Source organism: Argiope bruennichi, chromosome 6 (genome assembly GCF_947563725.1).
Source record: "Argiope bruennichi chromosome 6, qqArgBrue1.1, whole genome shotgun sequence".
Classification (NCBI taxonomy): domain Eukaryota; kingdom Metazoa; phylum Arthropoda; class Arachnida; order Araneae; family Araneidae; genus Argiope; species Argiope bruennichi.
Window position 1 is genome coordinate 47,155,653 of NC_079156.1, and position 27,583 is coordinate 47,183,235.

A 27,583-nucleotide genomic window follows, 5' to 3' on the forward strand; every position below is an offset into this window, starting at 1 on the left:
GTTAGGGGACAAAGCAAGATCAGCTGTCCGTTCAGAAGTGTGTGTGTGTGTGTGTGTGAGAGAGAGAGAGAGAGAGAGAGATTTGAAAAGTATTTTTAAATATGTAGCTTGGTAAGTGAAAATATTTTCAAAACTGCGCGTGCTTACGTGTATGTATGCGCATGCACGCATGTGTGCATTTATATGTACATTATTCAACCTATTTTATATATCTACGGTTATGCATTTCATATTATTTAGCCTATCTGCCAAAATATATTTGATTGTTACATATAAATTAATTTTCTGAATTTGTATTTCATTGTCTAATTTGTTTAATTTCATAAAAAAAAACATTTTTTATACTTTCGTCAAATTCTTACTTTTAAAATCTAATTTAATAATAAACAAATAATTATTAAATTAGATATCTTAATAATAAACCTAATTTAAATTTGCATATCAAATCTTCGAAAGTATGAGACATTAAATAGAATGGCATATAAAAAATCGAATTCATCAAATAAATTATATAAATTATTTATTAGTTAAAATTATAAATTTAATGGCTAAAATTTGAAACTACCGTGTTTAAAAATATATCTTTTAACTATTTTTTTTTTATTTTTTCACGTAATTATCAAATAAATTTCATAAATTACCCATTAATTAAAGTTATAAATTTAATGCTCAAAATTCCAAAGTACCGCGTTTTGAAAATATATCTTTTAGCTATTTGAGATAAGATAAGAGATCGATATAATCCTTTTATAAAAGACGCGATTTACCTTCAATAAGATTTCACAGTAGATTGTTCAAACATCAGTCATTTTTCTTTCTACAATAGCAAAAATGAATTTAGAAAAAATTTTGAATTATTTGAATTTAGATTTAAGTTCAGGAACTGGCGGATTATCCTTATTGATTGCCACTCTAATTCTTATTAATGTACTTCAGAAATTAGTGAAATGGTGTATTATTGGACGAAAAAAACCACCTGGTCCATCTGGATTTCCCATCGTGGGGTACTTGCCTTTCTTAGGTAAAGAACCCCATAAGACATTTTGGAACTTGAGGAAAAAATACGGAAATATAATTGGGTAAGAAATTACAAAAAAGAGTTAAAAATGGTGTGTGATCATACGAATATTAAAATATATTAAGAATATTATTTTATTCGAATGCTGATGTATTTAAGTGTTTATACTATTCAAATTTTATTTGCCAAATTTATTTTATGAACTAATTTATTATTTTAAATTCTGTTACAATAAAACAATTTAATAATTTTGCAGCAATTTTTAAATCCATATATCATTTCTTTAATATTAAAAACTATTTCTTAATAATATTCCCAGAAGTTCGTTTCTTTCTTCGGATTCAAGTTTTTAAATTGAACGCATTTGTAATTGTTTATATAATTATAATATTATAATATTTTATAAATATATTGTTTTCATAGCCTTTAGAGATTTCTTGAATTACGAAAAGAAAGTTTCTCATCTGAAAGAAATAAAACTTAATTTTCGATTCATCGATATTTTATTAAAATTAAATAAAACCTAATTATGAAAGATTATCGTCTGACATCTGAGTTATAATTATAATAAAAAAGAACTATTTTAAATGGAATAATAGTTGGGTTCGAGAGTACAAACAACAGTTAAAAAATCAATGAAGTGAGCGTGTATTCTTTGGTATGTAAAATATGCGTAGGAATTATATTATTTTCTTGAAAAATAAAAAATTTCTTATAATAATTTATTGGTTTTTTTTTAAGATTATCATCTATAAAAATGAATTTTGAGGTAAAAGAATTTTAAAAATTAGTTTTATACGTAACAATTATAGATTCACCATTTTGTTGGCAATTAACTTATCATTTGAATTTGTTGTTGTTGAATTTAATCAAAATATTTTGGCCGAGAATTTCAGTGTAAAAATTTATTTCTCTGCTTTCTTGATTTAGAACAATTTCTTTAGAATCTTTATCATTATAGAAATATTATATTGGTATTTCCTTAACGATTTATACTTTTAACTTATAATTAGATAGGTGTTTCCTATTATAAAAAACAATATTTAATTCTTTTCTTTTCGTGTTATAAAAAATTAATTCTTTTTCTATATTGAAATCTTTGCTCTTGTAGAAATTTGCACCAATTTCTCGTAAAAATGCATCTTGTCAATTGTATATGTTATGCATTAAATAAATTACTATCAATGGATCTTTATTTTTACTATCCCTTAATACGTCATGATTTATCAGAGTATTTATTTAACATTTATTGAATACCTGTTTTAAACAGCTGTATGATTGGTATTTGTGATTGTTTCAAAATAAAACGGCTATACTGTATATTATTCCAATTTTATCATTTCTTGCAATACGTAATTTTTGCTTTATCTTGTAATTAGTAAATCAGCAATTTGAGATTCCGCAATCTGCATATTTTAAATATGCACAGATATCGATTTTTAGAATAAAAGAAATAACAAATTAATTTAAACTAAAACATTTTCGGTTATTAAAAATTTCGATTTGTTCTTTTGCCTGAGTAATATCATTTATTAGGAATGCACAATTATCTAAATGCATCTGATATTACAGTATTAATTTGTATTGCAATATTATCTATATTCAGTTTAAAAAATGCTATATGATTAATTTGTTTAGGATTTATTAATCTATTTATGTACTAGATTATAAATATACTAATTCAGAAAGTGCGAGACTATAAGTCTCATTATGCTGGTGATCTATTTAGCCAGTTTTAACTTAATAACAATAAATATTATTAAAGTTAGAAATAAAAATGATAAAAAAAAGTTTTACTTTATTACTGTTTAGATCAACAGAGATTTCCATGCTGTAAGAATTTTTTTTTAATTCGGCTTTTCTCAAACCTTTTATGTCTACTTCGAAAAAATCGCTAAGCAGAAAAAATGTTTTAAATGAAATGTTCTATTCTATTCAATTAAAAAGTCAGTTTACAACATTTTCACTGATATATGTTGTTGAGGAAATACTCTCAAAAATAATGGCGTGTCCAAATTTATACACAATATAACGGTTTTATACGTAAAAAATTTTCAAAAACTCGGAGCAGCTATTGGCTATCTTCCATCAAGTGATTACACGATGAATAACTAATAATGAGTAATTAACGATACATGAATAAGATCCACTGATTATATATTCTAATAAAAAAAGTTCAAAAGAATATGAGAATAATTCCACTCATGTATTAAAAGAAAATACTTTAAAAATACCAAGACTTTTAACAGTTTTTATACATATATTTTATTAATTTATTTATTTCTCTTATGAATCGTCTGCTTTATACAAAACAATATTTTATTCATCATTTTTTAGCCTGTAATTTTATGCACAGGCTATAATAACATTCTATATAGATATTAAGTAATAAATGTAAAATTATTTGGACTTTCTCAGAAATGTTTCATGTGAATGACAAATAAAAATATAAAGTGATTTCATGCAAATCAGAAGTCATCCTAAGTTATAGGTTAATTTATAGTATGTCAAAAAAAGTCACAAAATATGGAATTTACATTTTATCATCCCTATAAAATATTACAAATGAAAAAAGTTGCTGTTATACTTCAGAATTAGAAAAAAATTTATAAAAAAATTTTGCCGCACATTTCTTTAGTTTAGAATTTAAAAAATAACATTGAATTGTAGCATTTTTTTCAAATTTCAAATTCATTTAAAATTTGAGAAATTATTTTTTTATCAATTTAACTCGTTCGATCGGCCTTGAAAGATTTTCGTTATACAACAGATTTTATCTTTAAACAAAAAACTGAATTTATTTATCGTCATTATTTAAAAAAAGCATTCGAATATGATATCAGAATAATAAAAAGAGATTACTACAGATGATAAAATCAAGGTCAAATATTACGTTTTGATATTGTGTAGGAAAATTTCAATATCTTGTTTACAACTTTACATGAATGAATTTCCATTTAAGGAGAATTTTTAATTTTAAATTACTGAAAAATAATAAAATATCAGCAAATTATAGTCAAAAAATATTTACCGAATTAAATAACAGAGTAATTAAAGAATCAAAATTTCCAAAAAAAATCAAATTTTAAAAATTTTAAAGAAAATTTATTTTTATCTGTTTTTACGACATGAATTTCTTATCGTCTCTTAATTTTATTCATAAAATTATAAGTGAAAAATTTTTCGACATTTTATTGAACTCTTTATACAAAATTTATTTTAAATCTGACATATATGTATTTCATTATTTTCTTATAATTTATCATATATGTTCTTATAATTTATGACATATGTGTCTTATAATTATGACATATGTGTCTTATAATTATGGCATATGTGTCTTATAATTATGACATATGTGTCTTATAATTATGACATATGTATCTTATAATTTATGACATATATGTCTTATAATTATGGCATATGTGTCTTATAATTATGACATATGTGTCTTATAATTATGACATATGTATCTTATAATTTATGACATATGTGTCATAATCATTAATTATATAAATTTTGAGGTTGAGTTCCGAACGTTTGGAACTTTTCAAATTATAAATATAAAAAATTTTGCATTTCTTATCTATACACTAAATTACTGAAGTGAAAAAACACAATTTAGATGAATTGAGTAAAGAAACACAATGATTTAATTGTAAGCTAATTCTAAATCGGTGAATAAAATGAATCTGTTCCATTTTTCTTAGTCTCTGCATTTTTAAATTTTTCCCGCTTATAATTGTTTTTCATTTGCAATTGTTACAACATACATTTCTCCATCCTAAAAAGTGCAAAATAAAATGCGCAAATAAAATAAACTTCGACAAATAAACATCAAAAAATAATTTAATACTGTTATTCACAAAATTTAATGGCAATATTGTATTGTAAGATTTATTACTGTACTAGCCGCCTTTGGCGACCAGCCGGTTCGCCAATCTTAATGTTCGTTAAAATTTTAATAATTAAATATTTTATGCAATTTCTACTTTAATAGCTTCTTCATCAAAATATTTTAAAACTTCAAATTTTGATTATCATATAATTCATTCATAATATTATAAAGGCCTTCAGTCATAACGTAATATGTATCTCTCTCATTTTCTGTTAGCACCCGTAGAATTTATGCTTTAAATTAAAGTGGAAAGAATTTATCTTCAATTAATATAATAATATTTTTTACTGAAACAAAGCATTTTTTTATAATCTGATTACTGAAAATAGAGTCACTCAGCGTTTAAACTTTATGGGCACTAAAGAATATCTTTCTTAATTTATGTAATATCTCAAGAGTTGGTCAACAAAATGTTCTTAGATTCATTATGAGCAGATCGATTCATTAACAATGTTTAAATTTAAATGCATCAAACACTAAGAAAATAAAACGAATCGTTTAAAATAAACGGTTGAAAACAGGTTTTAAAAAAACTACTTAAAAAACGATGTACTTAAAACTATAAGCATATACAAAAAAATATATAACTAACATAAATACAATTTACTTACAAAAGCATGCAACTAACCCAAAAATAATTTAAATCATCCATTGATAACGTTGTCATGGCAACAATCAGAACAGAATGCGCATGCGTGAATTTTCTTCGCCAGTTACGTAACGCAAATACGTGATTTTTTCTACGCCAGTTGGGGTAACGCTATGCGGATTAGAAATTTTTAATTTCCTTTATTCTGTTTTATTTTAATTCAAAAGTACTTCAGAATGAATCTGAAAGATTGATTCATTAACAATGTTTAATTTTAAATGCATCAAACATTAAGAAAATAAACAGAACCGATTGAAATAATCCGCCGAAAAATTTTAACCCTAGCCTCATTACTGTTGGGAGAAAAAAAACTGAAGCCTTTCTCGTTTGGCGCTGGGGATAATGGAAGATTTTTTGGCGGAAAAGTTGGCGGTGGGGAAAATGGAAGATTTTTTTGGCGGGAAAGTTAGTTTTTAATTAATAATTAAAATTCTAATTAAAAATTCGAAAAAAGAAACCCCAGGTGCACATTCCCAACCTCCAAGGTATACATGTACCAAATTTGGTAGCTGTATGTCAAACGGTCTGGCCTGTAGAGCGCCAACACACACACACACACATTGAGCTTTATTATAAGTATAGATAAAGTTTTGTTGCCATGGTTACGCATTCGAAATATCGAAAAGGACTCACATTTTGTCAACAAGGAAGAGAAATATTTCATTTTTTTTAATAATTCTTAAAGAAAAATCATATTGGCAATCGTTATTAAAATATTTCTATACTAATATAAATTTTCTGTCCTTTATGAATCTATTTTATTGACAGATTTCCACAATAAAGAGGTAACAGTTTTTATTTCAAAGCTATTAAAAATATAATGGTATAAATTTTTGCTCCTGAAATATGTGTCACATATATTCAAAACAATATTCAGGAATCCGTTTCTCAACTTTAATAGGATTGGGAAGTATAGCATAAAGCAATGAGCATTCTCATGTGCAATTACACTTATGATGTGATTATGGCATTACATGAAATCGTATATCTTTTGCAAAAGTCAAAACATATTTTGTTCATTTCCACACTTTTAGTAAATAAATAATGCTGTTGTTATATATTTACTAAAAATGTTTTGAAAAATTTTAATATTAGTAAATTTTTATAAGTTCAAAACTCAGATTCTTTGCTTTATATAAAATTGAGAGCAATAGCTTCAGAAAGTTTCGGTTTTTTCTTAAAAGAAATGAAAATAGACAGACAAATAAGTAGTCCTCGTAGTCTACTTACCTTTCAAGGAACACTCTGTGTATCTTAATATAGTTATAAAAAACCAGTACATGTTTTAGATCTTTTTTCTTAAATCAATCATGCCAAAAATCTTATACAGAAAAAGAATTTTATGAATGAAACAAAATATAAAATATCATTTATCAAGTTTTTTGTGTTCTTGAGCTCTCGGTTGATGGTAAATCTTAATCTAAATAAAGTTTTTATTTCGAAACCCGCTTTTACAATAGAATCGTCAGGTAAGGAACATCTGTTAAGGAACGGATTAAATTCGTCAGAGACAAATAAATGTCTTTATGTTGATGCGGAATGGGAACTTCGAGTAGAAGCGCCATCTCTATCCACATCCTCGCCATCTGACTATAGCTCAAAGTTTCAATGTTTGTTTTAAAACAGCCCGAATTTTGCTTCAAAATTGGTCTTAAATATAAGATAGTCTTGAATTATCTTATTTGAAAAAATGGTTCCAAATACATATTTATTGAAAATTCAGAGGGGCTTTAAACTTTGCAATTTATCAAAATCTCGAGGTCGTATTTTTCTTATGATCATAATAAATAGTAAACGACGCTTAATTCGATCGCGGTTCATATTATCATCCGTTTTATATTATCAAAACCAATGACGTATTCAAATGCACACAAAAATATTCATTTAACGTGATCACTACATCGCTTATAAATATAAGGTTGGAGTAAAGAATTGGTCGATCTTTCATTTTCACCCAATATTAACGATTGATATTCCATAAATTTTTCTCTCACCTAGTAAATAAATAACTAGAAGTCATTTCTCAGATGGTCCATATTCTTTCATCTAGATTAGAGCTTGTCTAGATTGATTTAAAAGGATAATCAAAATGCTCTTTGAAATTGAAAAGGTTTTGGATGAAATCCAACAGCCATTAACTTGCGATTGAATTATGAAAGCAAACTGGATTTTATTCTTACATCTATATTAGAGTTGTCTAGATTGATTTAAAAGGATAATCAAAATGGTCTTTGAAATAGAAAAGGTTTTGGATGAAATCCAACAGCCATTAACTTGCGATTGAATTATGAAAGCAAACTGGATTTCAAAAACGAATTGATTGGATTGTTAAAGACAAAATTGAACATCTTAACAAGAATGAAAGTTTACATAAAATATATCAATATGATGCTACGGTGCAGATGAAAACTTTACAGCCTCTTCTTTCTAAAATTTCGAAGAATTAATTGCCTTTTGTGAGCAAAATCAAACAATAAACGTTGACGGGTTCGAATGGGTTAATTAGAACCCTCAAACGAATGCCAAGATGAGTCATTTTCTTGATACTTTAAATGGCAACATCATTCAACAATTTTAAAGAAAAAGAATGCAAGTATTAACAGCATATTATAGGTGAACTGATAAATAAAAATTGTCGACAAACATCAATTAATCGATTTTTTAATCGTTATTTCTCAAATGAATTATCGATAGCACTGTGGTCGGTATTTCTATTTTTCCTTTAATGTGATAAAAATGTAATTGATCTTACTTAATTCAGTTATTATTAACTATCGGTTAATGATGTTAAAATTCTTAAGTCTTGAAGTGATCACATTAAGCGGTAGCTATTGTACCTGTTGTATATTCATATGAGAGAAAATAACTAGCGGGAGTTATCTTCCCAAAACTTTTCCACATATTCTCTAATACACTTGCCCTGTCAGAGAACGCCTTGCATGGCACTGGCGCACAGTAATTACGAAATATTAACTTTTCGGGTTAATTTAGCCTTTCCACTGAATCTATCAAATGATCGTTGGTGAGTTATTTGGCGATTTATCCCTCACTTGCGTTATTAGTATTCAAAAATCGAATTTGTGTTTTTCATAACCAATTAAAAACAAAATATGGTACAAATTTGGTTCCCATATCAGATTTGATATTTTAAAGTCGTTGTATTTTTGAATTATCGAGCTTATTTGTTTCTAAAAGTACAGACAGTCAACCCGTAGTTAGATGTGGCTCAAATGTGACAGACATCTACACTGCAGATATAAAATCTGTGCACCGAATCTTATCTATCTAGCTCTTTTTGCTTTGTAATTATAGTGTTAATTTATATTCGAACAACTGGACAGATGGATTTAATTTAGACACATTTTCCTCGAAATTTGACAGAATTATGCAAATTTGGTGTAAAGACCGCATACCACATTTCAATAGCCTAGTTCAAAACGTTTTTGAGTTATCTTTGTCACAGAGAGATGGATATTTTTCAAAAATGTGTTTTTCGAACTCAAGGAAGTCTAAAATGTGGGGATTTGTCAGAATCTCGAGTACAATTGCTTTGCTTTTCACTAAAAACTGTTTTCAGGGTTCAACTGGGCTCCAAATACACCGTTGTGCTGAACGACTACAGCACGATGAAAGAAGTCCTCTGCCACCCTGCTGCTTTAAACAGAGCTCCAGATCTCTTTGCAGGAATAGGAGCTGAAGGTGAGTTACATTGTTCTGTTCAATGCGATGAAGAGTTATTATTATCTGAAATTGTGAGTATACACATCGGAGATACTCCCGCCCTGCCAAGGAAAGCATTTGGCGTAGTTCAATGCCCGTTGTCGTGACAGCAGGGAGGCTGGAATTAAAGTTGAGGCCAAACGGCCATCAGCGGCTGCGGTATAATCCATCCCTTAGTAGGTACTTAACGTCAAAAAAGGTAACTAAACTCCGCAGCTTTAATTTACTTACCCGAGAAACTTTTCATTTCTATATTTAGGGCATCTCCTGGTGAATTCATCAGAATCTCTTCATTTTTTTTTAAACTATTTTTTACGTTGGACTTAGTGAGATTAATAACATCCTCATGGTGGTTATATTTCAAATTCATGATATTGTTCTTTAAATTTAATTTTTAAATTTTGAAAGGGCGATTAAAAGTGGGTGTTATTTCTTGTGCAATATTTTTAATTAAAGAAAAGACCGCGGTGGCCTGGTGGTAAGGTCTCGGCTTGTGAGCCGTAGGATTTCAGGCTCGTGACCCGATTCCACCGAAGAACCGTCGTGTAAAAGGGTCTGTTGCACGTTAAATACGTCAGACCAAACGTCCTCCCGCTGGTGGGGTGCGGTGTGGAGAAGAGGTGCTATCTTAGGTGTCGTCCTCGTCATTTTACCGCGGTTCAAAATGACGAAATCCGTCTCAAAATATCCTTAATGTTGCTTTACAAGGGGACGTTAATATAACTAAACTAAACTAAACTAGTGTTTAATCTAAAAATTATAATTTCTCCAAAAACCGGAACTTTAAATGTAGTTTCTTGATTGAATGTTAAATAAGAAAATGACGCAAAATACAAAAAAACACAAGGGCGTGTAAATTATTTCTGTAAACACCATCACAGAGATTGTAAAATTATGTGTACATCATAATCTAATAAATACTTTGAAGGAGTATTACGTAAAATTATTACGGAAATTAATTGACTCTATTGGAAAGTAAAGTCTGAAACTGAAGAAATACCGAAAGAAGATGAAAGTAGCAAAACAAATAATGGAAAAAATAAATATAATGTATATTCGGATGTGGAAAAACGTTGAAGGTGCATTCTAACAAAAAAAAAAAAAAACTTTGGAATCTTGTTTGAATTTTCTGCAAGAATAGCCTAACAATTTGCCTTACAATTTCATTTTTAAAATCATCGTTTTTTTTCTGGGGACCCTTAGGTAATGATACAGCTTGATTTGTGAGTATTCAGTTACAGATATAGTCTGTAACATACTAACTTCGTATGTAATGTTTTGTTCAAATGGATTAGGTCCAAAATGTAATGGAAGTAAGACACTACAGATTTTTTTTAATTTTATCATGAAGTTACTAAAATGAATACAGTGAAATTCTTGTAATGGATATGGTACAAAATGAAATTAATATTCCAGGATTATTTACCGCTAATGGTGAAAGGTGGATAGAACAAAGAAAATACGTCATGTCGACAGCGAGAGATCTAGGCCTTGGAAAAGGTCGGTGGGAAGATCTTATAATGGTAAGAATTCAATATATCAAATTAAGACATCTCTATTAATAAAAAAAGTGTGTGTGTGTGTGTTCGTTCGTTCGTTCGTTCTTTGGAGGGTGGGAAACTGGACCTCAAAATGATTTTTCTTATATTTTAATTAATAATAAAATCTAAACGAGATTTTGAATTTTCTACCATTACTGCAAAAAAGTAAATTTTAAACTAGCTTATTTATTTAAAATTGCCTTTTATATGACACGCAGTAGAATTTTTTGCTTATTTTTAAATATTTTAGAATTTATTTTACAATATTTTCATTTATTACTGTAACGAAACTCAAATTGTATATGCAACAAATATTTCTTCCCAGATTTTTCTACCATTCTTAATGATGAGAATATGAAACTTTTGCTTATTTTTTTCCATTATGAGCTATTTTTCCGTTTAAATTATGCTTCCAGTAAAATTCTGAAAATTTATTGCCCTTACAGTTATGGTTTAATATCATAACTATAAACAATGATGATAAATTTTTAAACATTCACCTAATTTTTAATATTATTTATCTTGCTTGTAATAATAATTAATGTATAAGGATATATTATTTCTCATTCAAGTTAAAAATTACTTTTTTTTTATTTACACTGATTATTTTGTTGAATCAAAGAAATTTTTATTGATTAATCTGCTGAAATATCATTAAATTATGAAACATATATTATCCCCAATATTTCAACTTTGAACGATTTTACTCTCTTTCCTTGTACTTTTGATGAATATATTTATTTCAGCAAGAACGCTTTAAGATTAGTGGAAGCTAATCAGCTTTCCTTCAGATTAAAATTCAAATTTTAATTAAGATCATGAACATTTCTGAGCCGCACAACACAATGCACAGAACAATGTTAGTTTTTAAAACAGTACAAGTTACAATATTCCTATCAAAATTTGACGTTTAGAAACATTTTGTTGATAAATCCATTAGGAATAAATCATATAAAATATTTGACATTTTTATTAGCCATTAATATTGGCTAACCAGCTGATCTCCATAAGACAATTATAAGACAAGAACGCTTCGAAAAACTATTGTTAAACCAACCATGGAAAAAAAAGAAATTTAACAGAAATCATTGAAATTTATATTAATTAAGCAATTGAAAGGACTTTGGTTGAAATCTAGTTTAGAGTACTCCTTTACCTCGCCAAGAACGCCAACAATGCCAAATTGCCAAAAAAAAAGAAAAAAAAAAAGATGGCAAACAATAACTGCTTTATTTGTTGTTGTTGTTTCTAATGGCACTTGCCATGGATAAGCTCGTTGACGAAGTCAGCGATTTTAAGCCAAGGGAGCGTCTCTTGTTTTAGTAGAGCCAACTAGGCCCAAAAGTACGTCTTACCTACTCACACATCACATTCGCTTGCACAACCCCTTTTTACAGGGGGGCACATTCACAACCGGGACTCGTACCCAGGATGCCCAGATCACGGCGAAGACGCGCTACCCCTACGCCAGGACGCCGGCTATAACTGCTTTATAATATCGTTTATCTGGTCATCCATCTTGATTGACGAATTGGCTTAGTTGGCGAACAGATAACAGCCATGTAGCCTTTGTCGCATACTGTTTACATCCGAGTTCAGCAAATTTACTCAACTCAATACTAATTGATTATTTGACTCTGTCCCTCGACGTTTTATAGTTTCCTTGAAAGTGCAGAGAATCTTCAGAATCAGGGGAAAATTTTATAATTTAGCTCCTATTCCATATATCGATATTGAAAATTACAGCAGTTCTAGAAATTCGTTGCTAAAATCATCAATTTCCGAAAATGATCACGGAAATTTGTCACCAAGACCTTCATTAGAGGATTCAGTAGAACTATCTTCTCATCAGGAGACTTATTGCGCCGGGGAACCATTAATATAAATTCATAACAACGCTTACTGGGGCAAAAAAAATAATTCAGTTAATCCTAAAAAAAAATATCGTAAAATTTATCATCCAAATACATATGCAATTACAGTGTTAAATTGATTTGTACCAGTCGGAAGAAATTATAAAGAAAGAAAAGCACTCCACTGCACACTATTTCCTTTCTTTTCAAATTCAATTTTAACATACATTTTAATACAAGTAAAAAAAATTAAACTGATATCATATGGCATCAGTAAAGAACAGAAGTTCTAAATTTGGGGAAATTGGAAGCAATTTTTAAATCTTTCCTATTTGCTCTACATTTATTTCAGCACTCAGCAAAGATAAACAAGTTTCAGAAATATTTTTCTCAAGTTAATGATATATAACTCAGGTCATTTTTCTGAATAATTTTGATGTTTCTGATTATTAATGCTGCAATTAACAAAATAAACACTATCTTCTTTCAGGAAGAAATACAGGTATTTACAGAAAAACTCAAAGACTTGAAAGGACAACCTACTGATATCTATCCCATACTGAGCTACTCCCTCATTTCAAACATCGTTATTTTGTTAACGGGTCGGCGATTAACAGATGTCGATAAAATTAAGCTCTGTCTGGAATTCACAGACCTCGCATTCATATTCACCAGCCCTTCATTGGCCACATCTTTAGTGCCCGGACTGAGAAAGTTCTGCGAGTTCTTCAGAATAGCTGGCTATGACAGATATTCAAAAGTCAACAAGAAGTTTGCAGAATTTATGATGTAAGTACTTCGGTCTGTGTGAATACTTTTAGCTGATTTAACGCTACAAAATGTAATGTACAATCTTAGAAGAATATTTTATTCTGCTTTTTCATCATTATTGTAAAGAACATCATTATTACAAAGAATAATGATGTAATCTGATACAAATAATGGTAAAAGTGAATTTTAGTGTGCCCCTTGCTGCGCCAACAATGCCAAGTCGCCAATAAAGATGGCGGACAAAATAAGCAAATACTTCCGCGGAACAGTTACGGTTACCATTTCCCGTCATATAATTATCACTTTTTACTGATAAGTATTGCTTTTTATTCAGACTGCCCGGTGCCTCCTACAGATGCCGAAGAATTTTTTAACTTAAAAAAAAACATCCTGCGGCTTTGTTAGCAGCGGGAGAGGGAATCTAGTAGTTTCGCTAGCACATTGAACATAAGGAATGTGTGGATAACAGAAACATTACATAACCAAAAAAAAAAAAAAAACGAAAGAATGGAGAAAGCAGCAATCGGAACATTCTCCATGCAAAATTTCAAACAACACTCCTTTTCCCAACTTCATCAACTCGTAAAAAAATATGTTCCACTCGCCCTTCATCCATTCTGACGGTTCGATATCAAACCATTCTCAATACAAAATTTCAAACAAGCATATTTTCCTAACTTCACCAACTCGTAAAAAATATATATATACATATTTAACTCACCCTTCATCCATTCTACAAGTTCGAGATACTGCCGACATAACAAATTATGAAGGGAACCAACCGTTAGAACACCAAAAGAATTACGAAAACTGCGAAGAATTCCATTGCAGCTGTCTTTTAAAGTGAGAATGCAGACGATTTTTTAAAGCGCATACTGACAATTAAAAATTGCAAAAGAATAAATATTTTCTGTTCGTATTCACTTTAAAAAAATGAAAGAAGAAAATACTTTTAATTATAAGCTTAACTTTCTTTATTAAATAAACTTTTAATTATAATAAAAAACAAAATTAAAATCTTTAATCGATATTTTTTTAATATTTTTATTTTAACATTTTCCATAATATAGTTGTAGTTCATGTACAACTCAATCATTGCAAAAAGTAGTAAAAAAAACAGCATTAGGGTTGCTAGAAGAGCGTTCCGATGGGTTGCCATATTGGCGACAAACTCCGGGGCACACTATTCTTCACTTTATCCCAAATAATTTATTTTATCTGATGACACTGTTTATAAAGGAATCCTAACATTGGGAGTTACTTATGGAATTTTTAAACAAAAAAATTATACAAATAAGAACAGCTGTAAAACATACTAATAATCTAGTATATTGAGAATTATTTTTATTTTATTATGCTGGTTTATTATTATTTTATTAGAGCGATACACATATTATTTTATTATGCTGGCATTATTTAGTGTAACTGTAAGACAAAAGTTTTTACTTAATACAAGTCGCTTTGGCTACCAGTTAACTTGCCGAGGATATTGGTTACCGTTAGATAGTTTGAACATTTCGTGATTCTCTTAAATTTTAAATCCATGTTTCATGATTTTTAAACTTTAAATCCATGTTATTTTGTCTTATATATCTTCTGTTAACTTGAGTACATGAACCTTTCTACTGTAGAGCATTCCCAACTATATCATAGTCGAATTAAAAATGTAAATGTGAGGATCACCCTCTAACTTTCACGACATTACACTTTCACTTTTTTATGGTTTTTAATCTACATAGGTATTAAGAAGAATCTTTCTTCTTGAAATTCCAACAACGGAAGAGAATCTTGAAATTCAACATTTGATGAAGCAGTGAAAAGGGTTTGAATTTCGGGTCAATAATGTAATCTATTGTTGAAAATAACACAGAAAATATCTGTTATTTTAGAAATTGCCAAAATGCGGGAAAATTTTGCGCAACTAATAAAATGGCATCATTAAAATGATAATTTTTTAAATTTTGAAATGATGCAAATTTTATTATTTTGTAACAAAATTTTCTAAATTTTTTCTTGCGGAAAAATAGTGAAAATTTAGCTTAATTTTTAATTAATTAAATTTTTTTTAAATCGTCCCTAAGTACTATGTATGTACCTTATTTGTTCACTGTAGATCAAATGATGTGACTGTAAAGCAGCAACATATATTCATCTGTATCATTAATAGAAAATTAAAAATCTTTACTAACAATGAAGTCTTTCTTTAGTTTGTTCAAATGAAAATTAAATCTTCATTTAATTTGTATCAATATTTTTTAAGACTTCCTTTTGTTTAATACTTATGGTATAAAAAAATTAAATAATTTAATCCCAATGAAAATATCTGGTCCCAATTTATTATTCTATTGCGTTGACATTATTTAGTAGAACTATAGGGCAAGAGCCCTTATTTAATATTTTAAAGTCTTCCCTTAGTTTATACTATGGAATTTTAAGGAAATACTTATGATACGAAGGAATAAAATTTATTATTATTAATAGAGAAAAAAATACTACGTATTCTTTTTTTTATATTAATTACAAATGATATATATGGTGAAACAAGTATCATCCATGTTTTCAAGTATTAAATAACAGCCAGAAAGTCGAAAAAAGTAAATAAAATAACCTTAAGTAGTTACATTTTTTGAACTTAATAATAACAGTTAAGATAAATGTCTTGCTTTATTGGGTCGTAGTGACCTAAAAGAAAATTCTCCAGAATTTCTAGAGACAGGAAACGGTTTGAGTTTTATTTAGATGAATTAGAATCGCAACTAAGAAATGTATAAAAGATGCAAAAACAAAATGAATAGTCAACAGGAAGGATCTTCCCAAAACGTTTGGCATTCTCCGTATTAGAGATTATATCTCCCTCTTTCTGAATAAAAGCTCTGGATCTTGAATAAAGCCGTAAATGTATATGAGATTTTTTTTTTTTTTTTTTTTTTTGGTATAGCGAAGAAAATCGAAAATTATTCTCTACTTTTGACCGATTAAAAAAATCGACATAAAGCTAGAAAAAAAAATCACACATCAAATATCATTTTTTTAAGTCCTTACGTTTTTGAAGAATCATGTTTCCGCGCAAGAAAATGAAGGCCAACATATAATCAATCCTTTGGCATATTTTACTCAAGATTTCGTAAATATTTACAATTTAAACTTTCAATCAATGCACCAAATTTCATATATCCAAAGCGTTGCATTTTTGAGTTATCGTGCAAAATACAAACAAATACATGTATGCATACAAATATGCAAACAGATGGGCATCAACTTTTGACAAGCTCAATTCAAAATTTGTAATGAATCTAAGCTATAGATATTAAATCTACCGGCGTCCTGGCATAGGAGTAGCGCGTTTTCCCTGTGATTTGGCGTCCCGTGTTCGAGTCACGGTTCGGGCATTCTTGTTCTTCTGTGTTCTATCTGTGAGGTGTGTGAATATGCCCTCTGTAAAAAGGGGTTGTGCAAGTGAATGTGACGCATGAAGTAGCTAAGTCGTACTCTTGGTCCTAGTTGTCGCTACTGAAAAAATCTCAAAATCGCTGACAGATAACTGTCAGCGGGCATAAAAAGTGCCATAAATCACAACACAACAAGATAATAAATCTTTATATCAACTTTCATTTATCTAAGCTGGTAGATTTGTTTTAATAATTGCTCTTACATGAGTGCGAAAGTACTCGAACAATGCCGGCGTCCTTGCATAGGGGTAGCGCATCTTCCCCGTGATCTGGGCGTCCCGGGTTCGAATTTCAGTTCGGGCATGGTTGTTCTTCATGTATGTGCTATCTGTGAGGTGTGTGAATGTGCCCCCCCCCCTGTAAGAAGGGGTTGTGCAAGCGAATGTGTGAGTTTAATCTTCATATGAGCTAGAAGTCGGACTTCTGCCCTCGGGTGCTTAGGGGTCTTTACCCTCAGAAGCTACTGCACCCCTTTTACGTGGTAACGCGGACACGACATCATCATCAGTACAGAACAATGAATGATCAGCTCTTTCACGGTCATGGTTAAAAATTTGCAACAGATTTACTTTCTAGATGATAAAATTTTATTCTTCTAGCTTCTTCGCAGACAAACTTTTATTGCGTTCACAGGCAGACAGATAGAGCGATATACAGTCAGACATAGTTATAAAACTGCATTTGTCGGACGGAGGATCTGAAACGTAGAGATTCAACAAATTCTCGATTCGAATTTTTGAATGATTACAATAGTTCTATAGATTTATCAAGTCAAAAGTTATAAATTTCGTTGATGGTGCTTTTTTACCTTCAATGAATATCGACATGCAAGTATTATATGAAACAATTAAAATAATAAAAATAAAATTAAACTTTCTTACATTCAATTTATGCTTTATTTACTTTAATACTTTAATACTTTTATTTACTTTATGCTTTATTTACTTTATCTATAAAGTCTGATGAGTTCTGAAACATCTTTTTGTTACTCTTTAGAGAACAAATCAATTATCATAAAACTGTGCCAGAATACATGAACCAGAGAGACTTCATCAATTCATATTTAGAGACACTTTCTGAGATGTCGAAATCTGGAAGAAAAAAACACTACTTTTCAGGTAATAAAAACTTTTAATAATATTTTATTTAACAGTAAAAGTATCTTTACGGTATAGCCAATGACATGAAGAAGGTTAATGAAATTGAAACCAGAAAAACATAAATAATGCTATGAAAGGCCGGCGTCCTGGCTTAGGGGGTAGTGCGTTTTACCCGTAAAGCCGCGGTCCAACGGCCGGATGGTCTTCACAGATGTGGTCATAAAACTGTCCCCCTTCCTTCGTGGTTCTACCCCCGCCTGTGGCAGCGGACCCACGACCCGAGAAATCTTCAGACGGCACGCGTTCCCCTTTCGACCGCTCAAAACCCTCAGTTTCTTTGACTCACTTCCCCCCCATAGCCCAAACAAATTTTCCGGTTCTTTGATGTTTATCCATCTACCGACATTTTGCGGGAAACTACAGGCGTACTACAGGCGTACCACGGACGAAGGGGGAGTGTGGTCCCCCAGTGGGTTGGATGTCAGATTTATGACCAAATCCGTGAGGTGGCAGGTCGTTGGACCGCCGCTTAATCTGGACGTCCCGCGTGCGAGTACTGGTTCAGACGTAGTTGTTCTTCACCCTGTGTTCTATCTGTGAGGTGTGTGAAAGAACCTCCCTGTAAAAACTGGTTGTGCAAACGAATGTCTGTATGTCATCTTCATTTGAGCTAGAAGCCTCGGGTGCTCAGGGGTCTTTACCCACAGAAGCTATTGTACTCCTTTTCCTTGGTAACGCCGTCGTCAATGCTTGGTAACGGTATCATCATCAATGCAATGAAAACGACTGAAATTGTTTCAAAAAGTGATTATGAAAAGCAATTTTTTGAATCAAAATTTTAAAAGACGGAATTTATTGGTGATTGTAAGTGAGCGTGCTCTAAAAGTTTGTTTTTTGAGTTGAATACTTCAAACAGGAATTGAAGCAACAGGGCGAGGACTCAAACATGTAAACAATCCAAAATTGCAAGCTGTTGCCAAACAGTTATTAACAAACTGTACAAATCTGCGGTACACCCAAGCGCTTTATATATATATATATATATATATATATATATATATATATATATATATATATATATATATATACAGAGAGAGAGAGAACTAAAAAAAGGAATAGTTTAAAAAATAATCAATTAAAATTCCAATCAATGAAGGTATTTTTGATCGTTCTTATTTTAAATTAGATAGAAATACTAGAATAATACTTCAAAAAAATTTGAAAATAAATGATATAGAATGTGGGATGTAGGAGATTTAGTTTCAATTTTTAAAATGTGTTGGAAAAAGTGAACTGCTAATTAAAAATTTCTGAAAATTTGGAAAATTATACCAAAGATGCAAAATTAGGTCGGCAGTTGTTTGTTGTTTAAGAAGGGATGAAGATTTTTTTTTCTATAATCATTAGAAATCATACGATGGGTGAAAAATCATCCAAAACAAAACAGAACATTAAATTTTTTAAAGTTAATCCAAGTTGACACGAATCACTTGTTTGCGTATTGCGTTTTTTTTTCTATGATATTGTTACTATATGTCTTGATGAAGATTTTGAGCTCATATAGCATTTTTGCAAATTGTGAATAAGATACATATACATTCATGATCTGATTACGACTTACTGAAAATACATTCGCTATTCACTCCTTAGGAACCACATAATTAAAGTATTTATGCCAATTTCTCATGATTATATCCATATTTTTAAGAACAAATAAAAACAAATCTTTCTGAAAACAGGATGGGTTTTTTTTTTTTTTTGTTACTTTTTAGAATTATTTTAAGAATTTTATTGTTTTTTTATTAAAACCTCTGCTTTTATATTCATATTAAAAAGAACCTAAGTAATCCTAATACATATTTCATTTCAGAAACCGAGTTGAGAGGCCATCTAACTGCTCTTCTGCTGGGTGGAAGTGATACGATTTTCAGCTCTTTAACATGGTTATTCCGACTGATGTGCCAGCATAAGGATGTTCAAGATAAGGTATATAAAGAGCTGATTGAGGCCTTTGGAAAGGATGGAAGAGCGAGATATGATGAAAGGGATAAGATTCCTTACACATTTGCAGTGATCATGGAAGGACAACGATATGGAAGCATAGTTCCACTCAGTGGAACAAGATTGTAAGTAAATGCATTTATATCATGCTATCACAGCTAGGGATTGCAATACCGGACCAAAAGTTCAATACCGGTATTCGGTATTTTTTAGATCTTAATACCGGGATACCGGTTTTAATACCGGTATTAGAAATTTTAGAAAAAAAAAAGAAAACAAGGTGTTTCTTTGTTTTATTTGCCAATTTCATAGGAGAGTGTAAATATCACAAAAAATAATATGGAACTTATAAATTATAACAGTATATAAAGAATCACAAAAAAGTAAAGGAACAACTTATTTATTTAAATCACAAAAAATTGTAAATATCACTATTCAGTCTGTGGTACTATTACAAATTTTTGAAATGTGATCTTAAAAAACATAATGCATCCATTGTACAGTCTTTAAGCCTGAAAAGTAATTTTGTGCAAAAATTACTAGCTGTTGAAAACGCTCTTTCGGCATCTACTATAGTTAGTGGCACTGTTAGCAATGCGCGATATACTTTTTCCAAGTATTTACCTCTAAATCCCTCATCTTCAAATAAATTGATTTCTCGTCAGATGGTTTTGAATATAGTTGATTTCTTTATTGTATTTTGGTTCGTTGAAATTTTCTTATTTATCGCTAATTCTAATTTTTGTTCAAGAGACAATTCCTTTTCACTATCGACATTAGTGTCATCATAATCTTCGATAACTGAACCGAATTCTTTTGAATGTGGATAGGTTTGTGGGTAAAAAATTTTAAGAAAATTTACTATAAACTTAATCAGATTTGAATTGGTTATTTTCTTTTCTTCTTTTTCATTTTCATTTTTAAAATCATTATAATTATGTAAATAGCATAAGACATTTTCTATTTCGATATGCCTTTCTTCTGTGCGATTTTTGAATGTAATATATAATCTTCAGATAGTGATGTGTGCTGTTAGGAGTAAACGGTTCCAACGTGTTTTAAAATCTAATATTAACGTATATTCTGTTTTATTTTCAGTTAGTATGTATTTTAGTAATATGTCATCTATTTTAGAAGAACGTTTAAATATCTTCACAATTTTTCGAACTTTATATATTATAGGAAGCAATTCTTGATGGGTTAATATTTCAGCCTCATTAGCAATATCTTCTTCAACAATTACATTGTCATTATCTTCATTGTCAATATCACTCTCACTCTTACTCTCTTCAAAGTTGGAATCCGATATTTCTATATCCACAGTATTTGGATTCTTCTGTTCTTTCTTTTTTTGGTATAATACATCTATTACTCTTAACTGAATTCCATGAGCATAGCACAATTGCTGATTTGCACCCATCAACTTTCCAACTTTTCATAACTGTTGTTCCATCAGTCATTATGGATAAAATTTCTTCTTTCAGGGATAATCCATGTTTCTCTAATTTAGATTTAAGCAATTAATTAAGCCATTCATTAGTTAATTCATTTCGCCCGTTAGGGAGACATAAATACAAAAACGTGTACTATTTTGTTATGTTGGCGATCCCTGAACATATAGTGGAGACAATTTTAAAAATGTCTAGTAAATACCGAAAAACCGGTATTTAAACTTGTGAATACCGGTATTACAAAATTGTACAAATGGCTCAAAATACCGGTATTCGGTATCCAGGGAATACCGGTATTGCAATCCCTAATCACAGCGTTTTAATATATATTGCTACAGAAAAACCATCCTATGTGTGTGCAGTAAAAAGTTCAGAATCTTGATAACGAATAACAATGCTTTATTCTATAGAAGGCATTAACCTGCTAACCAGCTAATGAACTTATATTCAGCTCTTTCCCCATTGAAATATTTCGTCATACCCGGTTAACAGGTTAAAATACAGGTAGCAAAGCACAGTTGAAGCGTACAAAAAACAGCACATAAAAACATCAACAACTCATAAGCAGCAAAAAAAATGATGCAAAACTAGGGACATTAGCCTTGAGAGTTCTCTATCATTGAGGAGAAATTGAGTATTCTGAGGTTCTATAAAATCTCGCAAACAATCAAAAGTGACTTCACATTTGGGACGCCGGCAGAAACTTTTCACCAGATGGAAGGGCAAGTAATTTAGCTTCAAAATAATTATTTTTACTTTTAATTACAGGCAATTAATTGTTAATTAGCTAAAAAGTTGTCTTAATTAGCTAATTTTTTTAATGTGAGCAAATTTTTTTACAAACTATAACTATAAAAAAAAAAGAATTAAGGCCTAAGACACTGCAGACGCAAGGAAACAAAACAAGAACAAAATTAATCGTTTCTCTATTTTCATAAATTTTCTCCAATTCAGAAAGAAGAAAAAGTCTTTTGCTTTTTCCAGTATTGCACTGAAAACAATTTTCTAACAACAGTCTTTCTTTTCAATCACTTCAAGCACAGGAAAATTTGGTGAAATTAATTCCATGGACTCTTCTCTTTCTTCATTCTTACTTGCAAGACCAGAGCTACCCGATTTTGCTGCTCTAATTCAGGATGTTTTATATTCGTGTATCGTTTAGCATAATCATTATCAAAACGTTCTTTACATAGAGCACATTAAGTTTTATATCGATTATACCTGAATATTATTTCATGTTAGAAGAACACTTTTATGAATTTTGAAGCCTGTCCTTATCATCAAATACTTTTTTTCCCTCGGAATGAAAAATGTATTTGATGATAAGGAAAAAATGAATGAAAAATGAAAGATATTTTTTTTCCTCGATTATATGCATTGGTTTTTCTCAATGTGTTATACCTTATTACGAAATTTGTAAAGTTGCTTCTCAAGACAGTAAATCTCCTAATAAGGAAGACAGTTTTACACAACAGATGGACAGTGAATGGATGCCTAGTCAATGACCTTCGACCTTCACAACAAACTTGGCTACAAAATCGAAAATTTTAGAAACAACTATATTCTTAGCGATAGATCCATTAGGACACAAATAATATTGATCTTTCTAGAACCATCTTTGTTTTGTCATTGAAAACATAAAAAGCCGAAAGACAGAGCTGTTTTAAGTCAGTAATCAGTCAGTACTAAATTAGTTGACGTGTCATGTGCTGAATAGTCAGTTCTTTGAGTTGAGCCAATGTTAATAGTTGAGCGAATTCTCTTTGAGCAAGTTTTTGCTGTCTATTATTGATTTGTCGCTTTTATTCTATAGTATGCTGAATATCTTGTTCTTATGAACGCTTTGGCTGAGTTTTGTTGTCATTGTGTTTACTTTCATATAGAATAAAGCGCCGTTATTTGTTATAGAGCTTGTTGAATTCTTTCACCATAAACCCATTGCACCGGACCCTTTAACTTTGCCGATTTTTGGAAAATTTCCATAACAGTACGAATGTTCCACGAACAACTTTTGAATTATCATTTTATTAAGACACCTTCATCCAAAATCTATTAAAAATTTAGGAGTATTTGAAATTGTATAGCTTTTATCATTGAATAATTGGCAGAAGAAAAAAATTTATCCGCTTACATAGTTATAATGCTGAATGTAGAATCTGAAAATTGAAGTATTAATGTATAATATTTAGGTTAATTTAACGTGTTTGATAGATATGCGAATGATCTCTTTTAGTGTAACTAAAACGATGCCACATCATATAAATTTGTTTTTGTCGACAAATTGCAATCGGTAATATTTTATGAGTGAAATAATTGTTGATTAATAATTTACATCGCAAAAAACAGATATTTTACAGTTAAATAAGTTTTACGTTTACACAATTTAAAAGTCATCATATAAGTAAAGAACGTTTGATTATCTAAACATTTTTTTTTTCAAGTTAATAAAAGAAAATTCATTTTATAGCATATTTCGATACCTGAGTAGGGATGACGAATATTTTCAGAGCGGTTATTACGTAACCAATAACAAAAATTCACAAATGCAAGTGATCAATACTTTTCAAAGAGGGGTGTGATTCAAATCCTTCATACGATCTTACTGATGATATTTCGATTACAGGTTTTGGATCACGATATAAACTAACAATCGATACAATATCACTGAAATTTGCCGGAGCGCTGACGATACGATCTGTCCAATGGAAGCTCTCGAAAGAAATCTGTGGTTGGATTGAAAAGTGAACGGACCGGTTATTGGAATTATCGTATCGTATCATTGAATTGCATATCACTGAAATTTATCGGAGCGGTGATTTCACCGGAAGGTGCGAGGCTTCACTGGAAAGTGCGAAGTCACCGCTCCACTTTACGGGAGTGACCGCTATTCGTATTTGATGATGCACTATTCCATACAGATCATTTTTAATTGCTCGTGACATGATTGACTTTGATTACATGTACTCTGTTTACTGCTGGCGCCATCTATTGGTAGAATATAGGACTAAAGTAAACATTTTAAAGAAATGACATATTTTTAACTCATCTTTTCCAGAAAATGGTTCACTCTAATAAATAAATTAAATAAATAGTTTTGAGAAAAAAAAATTTAAGAAGTAAGCTGAAACAGATAAATTAATTCAATCACACGTTAATTAAATTAGTAAATTAAGTATTAATTACAATTAATAAATCTTATATTTAATATTAAGTATTAATTTTTAATTAATAATATGATTGAAATAACAGATATTTGGAACGCATATTTAAAAATAACAATAGCAATATTATTTCTTATTCAAAAAATCGTGGATTATGCATCTCTATACCTGAGCTTTTTTTTTCTATGGAATCGCTACTCAGACATTTATCTCAGCCTTCCTCCAGCTTTTCTATGCCTTCTGCATACTCTGATGCCGAGACAAGCTATTAAACCGGACACTAATGTCCTCTGTCAGTTGTGTGTGTGTGTGTGTGTGTGTGTGTGTGTGTGTGTGTGTGTGTGTGTGTGTGTGTGTGTGTGTGTGTGTGTGTGTGTGTGTGTGTGTTTAATCATTTTCAATTGATTTTCGGGGCCGGCGTCCTGGCATAGGGGCAACGCATCTTCCCCGTGATCTGGGTGTCGTGAGTTCGAATCCCGGTTCGGGCATGGTTGTTCTTCATCTGTGTTCTATCTGTAAGGTGTGTGATGTGCCCCCCTGTCAAAAGGGGTTGTGCAAGCGAATGTGTGTGTGACATCTTCATATGAGCTAGAAGTCAGACTTCTGCCCTCGGATGCTCAGGGGTCTTTACCCTCAGAAGCTACTGCACCCCCTTTCCGTGATAACGCGGACACGACATCATTCTCATCATCAATAGATTTTTGATCAGAAAATTTATTCCATCTAGGAAAATTATTGTTAGCACCCGTCAGCAAAAATTCAGGCAATAAGGCGAATCTCAAAAATTACCCACTTAAATTATTAAAGTAGTTCCATCGTCAACGCAGCAGCATGCAGAAAAGCTTGTGGTGATGTTCATGTAGAGTGTTGTATAAAGCATTCCATCGCTATTAGAAATATAAACTCTTTATTACACTAACAACTATTGGAGCATCACTGCTTAGCGCACGTATACATAGAACGGGGATTCCCCGGGCGAAGTATTAACATAGATTGTATTAGGGAAAGTAGATAGGTAGAGCTTTAGAATGACATGAATAAAAGATGGCGCTACGATCCCTACAAGCTTTATCATGAAGAAATACATCGCCATTGGATTACAGTACACGCTGTTTGTTTTGAATGGTACAGCGCAATTAATGAAGTTTCTGACACCAGGTCGCAGCACTTATACCCGGCCCAATAAGCATGGTCTCTGTTTTATGGTCTCACCTACAGAACTCTTTTCCGATCTCCAGACAGTGAGGCCATAAAATTTTTATACTCAAAATTTGCTTAGTTTTTTACATTGCGGGGTAGGGGGTTTAGAGGTAAGGGACGCGCTAGGATAGAACCTGGGACCTTTTGGTTAGCAGTCCAGTAACGATCCGATTTTGCCAAAATAGCTGTTAGGGTAGAAGCGCTGTTACTGGCTTATATGCTATTCACCGCAGGGGAATAAAACCATTACACTGACTAGCGATTTATTTCTGGAGTTTTAGACGAAATATAGATCTCATAACCAATAACAATGTGGCTTGCACTCTATTAATTTATAATGAATTAACTTAATTTGGCTGCAGCAAAGCAGCCAAGTAGTATTTTAGTATGTAGTAGTAGTATGTAGTATTTAGTATGTATGTATAGTAGTAGTATGTTTAGTATGTATGTATAGTAGTAGTATGTTTAGTATGTATTTAGTATGTAGTATCTTCTTAGTATGCTTATATAGCAAAAATATCGATAACTGTTGCCTATGTTTTTACTAAATTTATTTTAACCGTTAATCCAATTTTAGTCAAAGAATTCTCATAATGAAACGAAATATAATAAATCTGAAAACCTTGCAGATTTATTGGAAAGGAAAGTAACATTTAGATGAATTAAATGTTGTTTCTTATCTGAACTATTCAGTAAAATTTGAATGAAAGAAAACAACCCTATCGCGCTATTAATTTGAAATATAGATACTCTAATGTCGGATACTCCCAGCTCGGACTGTGAAATCTTGAGCACTATTCAAAATACCGGTTTCAGTCACAAACAAATGACTTCTACGAAAATGGTCTTTGCTGCTTGGTGAAATAACGGAACAAGAGCTTGTATCATTTTAGTGATTACATTTAAACATACTGTTACAAACCTGTAATTTTGCTTCCCAGCACGACTAGTGTCATCGTAAGAAAGACCGTTGTACTACTGTCCTGTGCGTGCTGAGCAGGCGCCACGTAAATGAACTCAGAGCTTGGCGACTAACTTGGCAAGCATTTGGCGACAAAATGGATCATACTGGAAAGTTCGAAAAGTTTCACGACTTTAACGGAACGGAACCAAGATACACTCAAATACGCCCTGATTGGTCTAGAAGATTCCAGCCCCGCCTCCCAGAACTATAAAAAACAGGCACTCTGAAGCTGCAGCGAAGTCGTGTGTGAGATAGTCGGAGTCGCCAACAAGTAACAGAATTAGAGGATTAGACAGCAAGCAAGTTGCTGAACTAGCGATTAAATGGGCTGCATTATTACGATTGACTGGCGGTATTTGTAAAAAAATTTTGTAACAATACACTATTCCACTTTATTCTGAAACTTCTGTTCCTTTTTCATTTTATCCGCCCTTATATAAAAGGAATCTTAACTAACTTCCATAGTAATCCTTTTTTATCAACTTTGTTTGCATTCAAATCAATAAAGTCATGAAGGATTTCATTGAAAGAAATTCCATTCGAATTTTTTTTTAACTAGTGCAAGCCAAGATATACCTGTGAAAGGATACGTTATTCCAAAGAACACAGAAATCTTTGCTAACCTCTGGGCTATCCACTATGATCCAGCTTACTGGGATGAACCAGAAGTATTCAAGCCAGAAAGATTCTTATCAGCTGATGGAACACAACTTGTTAAACCTTCTACACATTATGTACCCTTTTCCATTGGTATGTATTTTTTCGTAGAATTGAAATGCACATCGTGAAAAATTATTAAGGTGTACG

At 30.9% G+C, this 27,583-nt stretch overlaps 1 protein-coding gene across 1 annotated transcript in view; it reads left to right on the forward strand.

The window, feature by feature from the left end:
• Window positions 1–762: 762 nt before the first annotated feature.
• The window catches only part of LOC129971176 (cytochrome P450 2B5-like), a 30,682-nt gene continuing 3,861 nt past the window's right edge, over window positions 763–27,583 (forward strand). Inside the window, exons 1-7 of the mRNA XM_056084709.1 lie at window positions 763–1,079; window positions 9,143–9,264; window positions 10,702–10,808; window positions 13,170–13,468; window positions 17,896–18,017; window positions 19,870–20,125; window positions 27,336–27,526. Of these exons, the coding sequence (XP_055940684.1) occupies window positions 832–1,079; window positions 9,143–9,264; window positions 10,702–10,808; window positions 13,170–13,468; window positions 17,896–18,017; window positions 19,870–20,125; window positions 27,336–27,526 (1,345 nt within the window). The 5' untranslated portion in view covers window positions 763–831. The remainder of the gene's footprint in view (window positions 1,080–9,142; window positions 9,265–10,701; window positions 10,809–13,169; window positions 13,469–17,895; window positions 18,018–19,869; window positions 20,126–27,335; window positions 27,527–27,583) is intronic.